This window comes from Salvia splendens, chromosome 5 (assembly GCF_004379255.2).
Source record: "Salvia splendens isolate huo1 chromosome 5, SspV2, whole genome shotgun sequence".
NCBI classification, from domain to species: Eukaryota; Viridiplantae; Streptophyta; class Magnoliopsida; order Lamiales; family Lamiaceae; genus Salvia; species Salvia splendens.
The window spans coordinates 27035932-27048093 of record NC_056036.1 but is presented as its reverse complement, the minus strand read 5'-3'; the positions used below and the strand labels follow the sequence as shown (position 1 = coordinate 27048093).

The 12162-nt window shown below is 42.0% G+C and overlaps 2 protein-coding genes across 2 annotated transcripts; one reads left to right on the top strand and one right to left on the bottom strand.

Moving 5' to 3' along the window:
* Positions 1–860: 860 nt before the first annotated feature.
* LOC121804040 lies at positions 861–1292 on the bottom strand. Its single transcript, XM_042203591.1, has one exon. It carries the CDS (start codon positions 1290–1292, stop codon positions 861–863), a length of 432 nt encoding a protein of 143 aa, XP_042059525.1.
* Positions 1293–1804: 512 nt separating this feature from the next.
* On the top strand, positions 1805–2848 carry LOC121804039 (probable 26S proteasome non-ATPase regulatory subunit 3). Its single transcript, XM_042203590.1, has 2 exons — positions 1805–1852; positions 2516–2848. Exons 1-2 carry the CDS (start codon positions 1805–1807, stop codon positions 2846–2848), a joined length of 381 nt encoding a protein of 126 aa, XP_042059524.1.
* The last annotated feature ends 9314 nt before the right edge of the window (positions 2849–12162 follow it).

Here is a 12162-nt window from a genome sequence, read left to right as displayed (position 1 = left end):
CTGAAGCTGTAGCACCATTAGGTAAATTCACAGAGGCATTGTGTATAGGAGATGAAGAATGAAACATAGACAGGTCACAACAAACATGATGTGTGGCTCCAGTGTCTAACAACCAGACTGAAGGAGATTTTGAAATAGGGTTGATGAAAGGATTTGTGAATAGAGTAGTACTTGTGAAAGGAATATTTTGATAGGATGGAGACATATTTGGTGCGGCAGAAATGGAGTGAGTTGAAGAGGATGGATTAAAGGTGGCAGCAGCAGCAAGTTGAGACTGAAGCAAGGTTATGAGCTGTTGGCATTACTCCTGAGAAGGTAGATTTATTGATGGAGAGAAAATAGATTTTTCATATGAATCTTCAATGCAATCTTCTAACAAATTTACAGACTTAACCTCCTTGCCTCCTGCACCAAATTTGCTCTTTCCTTTGTTGAAACCAGGAGGAAAACCGTGGAGAACAAAGCATTTCTCCACTGTGTGATTGGTTTTTCCACAGTGTGAACAAACTCTGCCTTTGTTATAAGAGTGAGATGTTGCAGCATTAGCCAGATAAGGCTGCTCTAAGGCATAGCTGGAGAATAGCCATCAATAGTGTGTTGTCTTTCCTCCTGCAAAACAAGTGAGAAGACTTTTGATAGAGGATGGATTGGAACCACAGAAAGTATGCTAGATCGAATCTGAGAGAAGATATGGTTTAATCTTATCAGAAACTGCATAGTGCACTCTTGCTCTTGATACTCATGCCATTTCAAGGCACTATTGCATCTGCAAGTGGCACAAATACACGTTGAGAATGTTTATATTCATCCCAAACAATGAGAAGGTTAGTGAAATAGGCATTAACATCATCTTTTCCTTGCTATAGAGAAATGATCTGTTGCTTCAGTTGATATGCTCGAGCAGAGTCAAGCTGTGAGAATCGAAGCCGAAGATCTGACCAGATTTCATGAGCATCATCAAGGTATATGATGCTGGAGCATATCTGAGGAGAAATGGAGTTTATGAGCCAAGACACAACCATGCTATTGCATAGCAGCCAAGCATGAAAGAGCAGATCATCATCATGTGGCCCACGAAGAGCTCCATTAATGAAGGAGATTTTATTCTTCGCTACAAGTACGGTGTTAACCGATCGGCTCCAATGGATGTAGTTAGATCCAGTGAGAACATGAGGAACTAACTGCAAACTCGAATTATCACTAGGATGAAGATAGTATGGACTAGAAGAATCCTCCAGAGGAGAAGATTGAAACACATTGGCGTTGGAGTTTGAAGTGCTACTACGTGCCATGATGAATGAAGATAAAACGAAGATGAAGAAGGAGATAAAGTGATTGAATCAGCAGAAGAAATTCAAATTACATCTGATACCATGTTGGAAATATACCAAACGGATTTGTATGATCCAAGGAATGAGAAAAATGATCTTTATTAAATGATCAAAGATTACAAATGAGAGATAGAGCTCCTATATTTATACTAAGAGATGAGCTAAGAAAACAAGCAAAATATCTTCTAACTAACTCTATAACAAACTCACTTCCTAACTTACTTCTCAACTAACTCATCAAAATATCTAGTGATGACATGGCAATGACATAGCATGTATGACAAGTGAGAGCACGTGTGGTTCATGTCGATTGCTGCAACGCTGCATGCATGGAAGAAAGTTGTCGTTCGCTTCATTATCTTTCACACGCTAAACTGCAAAATTCTCCAAAATCAAAACACAGACACCGCCATTTCTCTCTTTCGGTAATCGCTGCTGCCGGCAAATCCGTAGCGCCACCTCCGCTGTCAGACATGGCTGATGCTCCTGATCGAGCTGTTGCTGCTGCCCGGTTGCACAGTGTAATCCCTCCGTCGCTGCTCGTCGCTTGCGAAGACGGCTCCAGCTCGCCCTCTGTCATCTCTCCGTCCGTTCTCGCAAGTGTCGTTACTGCTTCTGTGGCCTTTCCTACGCGGTGGTCGTCGGGGCAGCCCTTTGGCTCTAAAGCTATGTTCTTTTACTCCTTTCTCACTTAGTTAATTTGTTGAGACTTGGGTAGTAGCTATGTGAGGTTATTAATTGGGTTTGGCTAGTTCACAGTGGTGCATTATTTGGTCTCTGTTTCATTCGAAAGCTATGGTATTGAACTCTACAATTCATGTGTTCTTGAGCATCTATTGTTCTAAGTTTTCAAGCTATATGTGGGATTTCTAACGTGATTCAAAGGGTGGTGTTGGGGGATTACCTAGGCTCGGTGATTCCTGTTGGTTTGGTGGACTGATCTCCTGCCCCTGCCACTCCTCCTTGCTCTCCTATCCTCTCCACTCCTTGTGCAGCTCCTTATGTTGTGTGAATGTTGGTGTCGAATGGTGGGAGAGTGTTCATAGGTGGTGTGGAGGGGATTTTATAGTGAAGAGTGTGTACTCGTGGGAAATTAATGCAGCTGCTATATTACTTTGTATCCTTCTTGCGGCAAATCCTCTTTATTATGATTCTGCAGTAAACTTTAACTGAAAGTTTACAAGTTGAGACCGGATTATCCAAATCCTGTTGCTGATGCTGAAAGCATTGTTTCCAAAGCAATCAGAGATGGTGCAATCCATGCCACTTTAGATCATGCTAATGGATGGATGGTATCAAGGGAGACTGGGGACATTTACTCTACCAATGAGCCTCAGATAGCTTTCAACTCGAGGATTGACTTCTGCCTCAATATGCACAATGAAGCTGTGCGTGCCCTTCGTTTCCGGTCAAACTCCCATAAAGAGAAGGAAAGTGCAGAAAAGAGGAGAGAGAGACAGCGGCAAGAGCAAGAACTTGCTAAACATATAGCTGAGGAGGAGGATGATGAATTCTAAGGGGGCTACATTCTCTCCTATAGCTTTTGCATTCTGTTGTATGAATTTCCTGTTTTGGTTCTACATGTTTTAATTGGGAAGAAAAATCAGAATTTAGCCTTGATGTGGTATTGAGTTTGGATTTGGATCTTGATCTTTCTCGCCGTCCAAAAGATTTGTAAATTAAAAATCCCTCGGCGTTAGGGCCATAAATAATTGGATGCCACTTTAACTAGCGAGTTCTATGCTTAGATGGAAAATATGATGCAAATCAAACTTGTGATACCTCAAAAATCGTGATGGTTGTTAGGGTTTCATATACTAGAAATCACCTTTCGAGTGATTGAATACTGTAAAACTCTATATATTCTTTTCCGATGAATGCAAAAGATTAATTTTCTCATAATGTTGTTATGTTTTACATTTAATGAATGTTTATTGCATATTTAAATGTATAAGCGAACGTAACAAAGTCTAAGTCTTTGTTTTAGTAGACCGGTTGTGGGTGTCGTCCAGTTTAAGGTAACACGGTCAGTTCTGAACAAAGAAAAATAAGAATTTCACAACCTAGATATGCCTAGACTACCTATCGTGAAAGGTTGCAATGTCAGTCCGATTACTTCTAAACCTTATTGAAATAAGATGATGTTGGTGTGGTATAGCACTGAATTGGATCTAAACGGCAAGACGAGTGTTTATGCTATCTACTGAAAGACGAGGTCTTGATAATTAATTTCTTAATCAATGTACGTTAGCATTGAGCATACGATATTGATTATCTACTACTTTGACTTACCAATAGGTGCGGGTTTTTCGTAACCCAACGATCCTGGCATCTTGGGTAGTGGCGATTAATATCTTGCGGTGCTAGGATTGCTATTATATTGAATCGTGCGCGAGGTGAGTCTCGTTTGATAACATCCACAAGAGGAGCTCGAAACAAGGTTTTATTATTCGGAACCTAGCTAGTTGGAGTTTGATAACTCTATAAATAATAAATAGGCGTTTCTTGCTAAGTCCACTATTGGAGTTTATAATATATTAATTAATTAAGTCCATAGAAGACATTGATTAATGAATTGATGTTTCTATCTTAAGCAATGGAAATAAATGACAATCAAATGGAAACCCGGAATACTTGTAATTTCGGATTTAGATGGGCAGTGCAATATTACTTCTTTAGTGGCTGATTGTAATATTCCAATATAAGCTCATATTAAATTGTGGGTTCAATTTAATTAGTAAAAAGCTAATTGAGGGAGACCATATCCAAATTCTTCCTTAGATCCCTGACTGGGCCCAATATGTGACTTAATATAAATAGGAGAATAAAGGAGACATAAAATACACTTGTTTTATTTTACAATTTTTGTCCCCCCTATTCCAAGGACCTCCTTCCGTAAGCAGGATTCTTTCTTCTTTATTTAAGTCCTAGTATTCTGGTGAGATTTGCCACACAAATATCAGATTACAGTCCGGGATACCAGACAGAAGATCCGAGGTTGAGTACTCAAGATCTTCACGTGGAGAAGACGCAAGCAATCTTCGATTCTTAAGTGAATCAACGAGGTAAATTGGCTAACTCCTTAGCAAGCATGTTTTAGGGATTTTTTGGGCTAAAGTATGTTTAAATTCAAGTTGTGAGCATGATACATGTGAGAATTACGCGAATATAATTTATCTAAATAATCTGCTATATAGACCAGTTTTTATGTGATCCGTTAGAACGCACGCTTCCGCAACAAACCCCTTCAATTGGTATTTTGAGCCAGTCTTTGGCTCTGATTATTTGGATTTAAATTTCACGAAATTAATGTATGCATGTGTTATTTGATTACGAAGCATGTTGTAACACCCCGACTTTTTCTACCATTTTTATTGTGTTCTTGAAAAGACCGTCGTTTGTGCACTTGAAAATTTTTTGAGCTTTATTTATTTGTCGAGAGAAGTATTTCACTTTTTGGGCCAAACAATTATTCTTTTACTATCAATTAGGAACCCGCTTGTTATGAGCCCAAAACCTTTTTAATTTTTCCTTCTTTGAGCCCAACATTAGTTCTCTTAATTTTAATCCAAGGATATCTATCACTCTTCAATTTCAAATCCACGATAGTTATCTTAAATCTCTCCACCACCCTGTAAAAGAGGAATATAATCAGTCAAATCTTTTCCCATAGAGATATATATCTCCCCCATGATTCCACGTTTGATTCTCACGCGATTTTCACAACTATAATCGGTTTTACATATATATCTCCTCGATGGGTTCCGGGCCACCACGGCGGCAGGAAAACGGCGGACAGCGGCTGTTGGGTAGCGATGACTTCGGGGAGGAAAGACGAAGGACAACACGGGGATGTACAACAGCAGCGGTGATCCTGACAGTGGCGATGGGCTATCGGCAACAGCAGTCGTGACTCACGACGGCGCTGCAATGCGAGAGAGAAAAGAACGGGGACCGGAGGACGGCGAGTGACAGAGACATCGGGAGTTTGAGGGTGAGACGGCGGCGACGACGATGACTGAGCGAGCAGAGAGAGAAATAGTCAGCGGTGTCGATCCTGCACCACAATCGGACAACAGCACGACGGCGGAGAGAAAAAAGGGAGAGATGGGAGTTGTCGTTGGATTTGAGAAAGAGATAGATAGAGCCGACGAAGAGGGAGATGACCGAGCAGTGACGGGACAACAAGAAGAAGTGTAGAAGGAGAGAAAGATGAATAGGACGCCGGTGCTACAGGCAGACAGTGACAGTGGCGGATAGTAGCTCACGTCGGGAATCAGCGAAGAACGGTGGCAACGGCGGTGCCGAGTTTTGCCGGAGAGAGAGAGAGAGAAATAGGAGACTGCAGAGGCAGCGAATTGTCACAGAGAGAGAGCGAACAACGACGATGTTCTGTGTGTGGGTGACGAACGCCCCCATGTGGAAGAGCTGCTCGACTGAGAGCTGTAGAAGAGTGAGCAAAGAGAGAGAGATGACAGTGTGTGGTTGTTTTAGAAGAGGATATTCTGGAATTTCAAGTAACGCGAGGAAGATTAAGGATATGGATCTTGTTTTATTTAATGTTTTGGGCCAAAGGAATTAATTTAAATTTGTAGTCCTACTGTTTTGATAAAGGAGATGGCTTGGAGTTAATCTGGTTTGGGCCAAATTAACTGAATGGAAGATTGGGTCGAAGTTGGTGACTTCACGCACGCTTTTCGAGGATAGAATGAAACACAAGTTAAAGCTTTGAACGAACGAGGTGGGCTTTCTTTTTAAATAAGGGCAATGCCCTAAGTATATTTTTATGTGAAACTAATATGAATATTTGTCATGTCGTGTTTTGTTTTATCGATGGAACCTATCTGATGTGGCTTTTGCCATCAATGGATAATTGAATTCGGATCTGTCTAGGGAGAGAGTCCCTATTCAGGCTAGTGTACACCTATGGAGATCGTGCGCTATCTCTTCAAGTTGGCCAGACTAATGACTTGGAATGTGGCCACATTCTTTGTCATCAATGGATCAGATATGGTAGACATCTATGGGAAAATGGTTGATCAACCGAATTTTATGATGGAAATTATTTTAGTGTCTCGGGAATTTTCAAAGTTAAACCCCGAGGTCACTTAATGGTGGCATGATAAATACTTTTTATAAAATATTTTCGGCATGAGTCCACTGAGTGCATCAAGTACTCAGCCATGCATTTCTTTTAAAAAATGTGCAGGTTGAGCGTGATGGGTGCGGTGTGTGTTGACCAAGAACGTTGAAGAAATATAAGTGTTTAGAATGTGTCATGTCTACACACGTAGTATATTCCTTCTCTCAAATGCTTCCGCTAAGTAGTTGTCCTTCTTTTGAGTTCTTGTATCGCTAAGATAACGTTCATTTTTGAGTTGTTGATTGTTGAGATACTCTGATTTTATTCGAGCTATTACCATTTGTTTCAAACTATGGTCGTGTTGTGTTGTTTTCCCCTTTCTTCCCCGCTTCTTTAATCCTCCCCTAGTCGCGATTAACCGTCTTTTCTATCCTTAGAAAATGCGGCTGTGACACATGTTCTTGTTGTTTCTTTTTGTTTATATTTTATGCATGTTGAACTCATGAACTATCGAATCAAACAACTTGAACTATTCGATTGCACGAGACGTGCAATCAGTCGGCGCTCGCGCCGAGACGGATCACACCACGTGCGATCGAGAAAGGGTCATCGATTGAGTGGGAGCTAGGAGCTCACGATCATGGGGCAACGCACAGACAAGCGTGGGCTTGTGCGCGCCGCCGGCCGAGACCGCATGCCCCAGACGGAACCCGTGAGGTCGACAGGGTGGCTGGCGTGGTGCGGCGGGTCAACCGAGAATCCGCCGAGACACCGAGACGCCGAGAGCTCCAACCCTAGGCGGAAGGTCCGAGATGTAGCTCCAAGCTACTGGCCGAGACGTGTGCACCTCCCAGCGCGACGTGTACTGGAGCAGTGGGAGCGGCGAGTCTCGGATGGTCGAGAGCAGACGCGCCATAACGCATCCTGCTGCCTGAGTACTCGCGACGCCCGACGAGCCAGGCGGCCGAGACGCTGGCGCGTGAAACGCGCGCTGCTGGCCGAGACGTCGTACGCGTCGTGATCCGACGATGAACTCGTCGGATCTTCGTCGTTCATCGTTCGTGCGAACCTCGTGCGATGAGATAATGATGAAATATTATTTTAATGATTATTCAATTTTTAATTAAAATATATCATTAAAATATTATTATTTAATGGAAATAAAATATTTTGGGAAGATTTCCCTAGATTTTAGGAATATTTATATTATTATCCATATCTATGGAAATAAATAATATTATTTTGATTCCTAGATGATATGAACAAGAACAATTTAATAATTTACTAATATTTATATATCTGGAATCCTAATAAGGATAGATATGTAAGAATACATTAAATAATAAAAATTTATCTTCCTAATTTTGAACATGGAAATTATTTGAATTTAATTTTTCATGTCTTATTAAGAATTAAATAATTTGTTTATTTTAGATATGTTTTATAGTAGACATGGATAAGAATTAAGTTCTAGAACAATGGTTTCCTGAAGGAAGATACCAAAGTAAATTATCCAGCAAATTAAATACCAACAAAATTTAATCAAGCCTTAATCTGCCTCAAGGCTAAGGATAATTAAAGGAAAAACCATAACTCAAATATCTAAGCTATAATTACGAACTTATTGTTTGTATATGGTCTTCATCAATTGGTCTGCAATTTATGAAGCTTATTTCCAATATTATCGCCACCCATTATGTGGGGACAATAATCCTACGGAATAGCAAGTTCATGAGGGCGGACTTCTCAAAGATAAATAGTATGAACTAGAATGTGGTTTCCAATATTATCGCCACCCATTATGTGGGGAGAATAATCCTAAGAAACTACGAGATTCAGAAATTCACAAAGGATTTATGAGATAGCTTGATCTTTTTGGTACTTGATAAGGCTAATTTCATGCATCAGTTATGGGGTTAAATTCAACAATTTACGGGGTCTAACACATCTTTTAAGCCAGGTGTGTGGAAGAAATCGCCAGATCCAGGAAGGAAAGAAGATAATCACCTGGAGAAGGAAATTGGCGAGAAAGTGAGCAGAATGAAGAAAAATTGCCAGACAGAGGAGATCATTAGCTGGAGGGCAGAACGGAGAATTCAAGAGAAAGCTTCTAGAAGATCGCCTCCACGTCTATAAAAGAGAGAGCACGCAACATACATGGATGATTGTTTTTGGAAGGGACTTTTGGGGGATATACTTTTGGCTCTAAGCTCACTTTCACACACTTCTACACACACTTGGGGTGATCGGGAATCTATAGGGGTTAGGTTCATTTTCAGTTGGCTATTTTGTACCACCGTCCTCGTGTAGGGCGAAGAAACATTTATCCGCTTTCATTTCATTTTTCTGTTCAGAATTCTACCGAGTCTTCGCTGTTCGAAGCTCGGCTTTGGTTATTTGTTGAACCTTGCTTATCTATCTATGGAATTTCTATTTTCAGTCATGATGATGTTGATTTTGAGTTTTGATGATGTTTGATTCTGAGTTTGGAGTGGTTTACTTGAATGGATGCTTTTCGCACTTGATCTGGTGAATTGGAATTGAATCGTGGTTGGATTGTTGTTGATCGGAGTGGATTTGTTAAATCGGAGTTCATTGAGTTATTTTTTATCGTAGTTAGGTTCGGATTGCTTAGATCTGGAGTGGATTAAGCGTTCGACGTGTGGATCTGAATCAGAGTTGGTTGATTTTGCATGAATTTTGGTGACTCGTTTCTGTGTTTCTGTTTACTTCGTCTAGTAGAAGTAGATCTGTTTGGTTTCTGATTAATCGCCAGTTTCCGACGTCCGAATTATTATGTTCTATTTGAATCTGGGTTCTTACTCTGTTTTCTCCATGTTCGAGCTTTAATCAGGTGATGAGATGAGAACGTTGTTGGTTAAATTCATAGTTAGTTATTTGCAGCTTTTCATCCGTACTTTACTATTTTCGGGAAATGGTCCCCACTGCATGTTTGATTCTTGTTTAGCTAGATTAGGTAGATGTTTGCTTGGTCGAGGAAGTTTGTTGAGATATTGAAGTTAAGATGATGTTCCATGCTTGCATGATGTTCTCTGTTTCATAGGTCTAGTGTCAGCCAATTTTCATTCCACAGTCTAGTTATAATTTTCACAACCCCAAAATTGCGTGGCAGCAGCCAACCCCCTTTCCAGAGTCTTTTAAATGCATTTTTACGCATCTGTCTTCGTTGGATCGATCCCTACTTCCCTGTACTAATTCATAGTATAGGGGGTTGAGCGTTTTGAACGCGGAATTTGTGTGTCCGGCGACCGAGACTTACAGGATCCTCTGAGTTCCTAGACCTTGTGATCTAGCGGATTCTCTGGGTTTGAGAAGCTTGATCAAGCACAAAAGCACACACAGTTCCTGACCAAACAGTTTCAAATGGCGCCGTTGCCGGGGATGGATGGCGTAGTTTATGATTGTGTTTAGAGATTTTGGCGTATATCCTTTTTCTTTAGTTTTTAGTTTATGAGCAGAGGCTCACGGTTTGGACACTGGAGTAACTCATCTAGGTGGAGAAACGATCCGTTTATTTGGCAGGTCAGGGAGACAGCATCTACGGTCACCACCAGATCGGGGTTAACCACGGGAGATCCATTTCCGATTGGTTCAGGAAGTGACGAGGAGTGGAGTTCGCCAGGAAGGGAGGATCTCGAGTCGTCTTCAGAAATAGATACAGAGGAGAAAGAGATCAGAGACATGGCACAGATGGTCGATCCAGATCCTAAGATCGGTTCGCTCACTGTCCATCTAGATGGTGAGCCTGCCCAGGCTATAGTCACGAATCAGCATCAGAGGGCCATCAAAAATAAGAAAAATGTGCTAGGCATTCCACTGACGTTATCCAGGCATAGGAACGAGTGTACATACGTGTTCCTGAATGAGTTTAACAAGCTGTGCAGTATTCAGAAAAGGCCCAACGATGCATCGGAGGAAGATTATCGCCTACGCGCAATTCCATTCGCCTTGAAGGGAGAGGCCAACACATGGTTGCTGAGGCTGCCTCAGGATTCTATCCGTACCAGGAGAGATTTCAAGTTGGAGTTTATGGATTATTTTTTCCCTTCAAACAAGACAAACGCCCTCAAGAAGGAAATCGTGGAGTGTAAGTAGGAGTACGATGAATCTCTGAGTCAATATTGGCCGCGATTCAAGGGATTGTTAGATGCTTGCCCAAATCATAGAATGATCGAGGCAGAAATTTACTATCTATTTTATGAAGAAGCAACCCCCGATTGAAAGGATCTGATGAATTCCTCGAGCAGGGGAAATTTCACAAAGAACAAGTGAAGTGAAGCGAGAGAGACTTTGGGGAGGTTGATAGAAGCTAAGAAGGCGTATGACAACCCGAGGAACATTATGAGGAGAGGGTCAGCAAATGCACTGAAGGAGCAAGGTGACGAAAGGGTCTAGGCGAGAATAGATAGGCTTGAGAAAGCACTCTTGAGTGCAATCGAGAAGACCAACCCGCCAGCCTCACAAGAGAAAGAACAAACTCTAGGCCTGGGAGAAGCTCCACCCCAGCTATATTATGGCCCTCAAGAAGGAGATTACCAAGCCCTGGTGAATTCGATGGGGAGTTGGAATCCAGATGGGAGTTGGAATCAGGGGAAACAGAAGGAGGCACCATGGAGAACCCATCCCAATTTTAGATGGTCTGACAATGACCCGATCCAGCCACCTCCACAACAGAACACCCAGTTTACACACCAACCAGAAAGGCAGACTAACTGGTCTGGGAGAAATCAAGAGGGGCAGAACAACTGGAGCAACCGGAACCAAGGCGATCATTCTAATTGGGGGAACAGGAATCAAAACCACCAAGGGAATTCTTATGTGCCGCCACACCAGAGGAGCTACCCAGGAAATTATCAGAATTTCCAACCCAATTACCAGGGGAACCAAGGACCAGGAAATCAGTACAACAACAGTTCAGGAGGTCAGGGAAACTTCTGCCAGAACCAAAGGAGTGGACCGAACCTGGGTTCAGGTCTAAATTCCGGCCAACCCAACTATAAGCCACCAAGGAATCTTGACGATATGGTGCATGATCTAGTCAGTTCTCAACAGCATATGCAGAACAACATGTAATCCAACAATGACGTGGTGCTTAAGCTTCAGGACACTCAGATGGAGCAGAAGGCAGCAATGGACATGATGGCAATGTAATTGTCTCAGATCGCAACTTCCTTGAACGAGATGCGAGGGAAAGAAGGAAAGATTCCTGCCTCAGTCAAACCACCAGACAGAGCTAACATCAGTCAAATTACTTTAAGATCTGGGCGTGGTTATGCAGGTCCAGTGATGAGGAAGAATGAAGAAACACTTCCCGCGGAAGGCAAGGAAGAGAAGAACTCAATTCCTAAACGTGGAAATTCGAAGATAGGGAGTACCGTAAGAGGAGATGACCTTCGGGAAGTGATCTGGAGAGACCGCTACCTAGTGTGGCTACACCGTTTTTCCTAGACCCAGAGCTAGAAGTGGAGAATGGAATAGTGAGGAAGGAGACAGGCGTGCTTTCAGCTGGAGGTTCTACAAGTGTAGGGAAACAATTGAAACCATTTCCGCACCGAGGAGAGACTAATTCATCAAGGAGTTCATAGCTGGAAAGACAAGACCCAGTGGGAATATCCTAATTGGAGAAAACGTGTCAGCAGTGATTCAGAAACGAAGGATGCCCTCGAAACGCACTGACCCAGGTATGTTCACCCTACCCATTTCCATCGGTGATGTCAGAATTGAGCA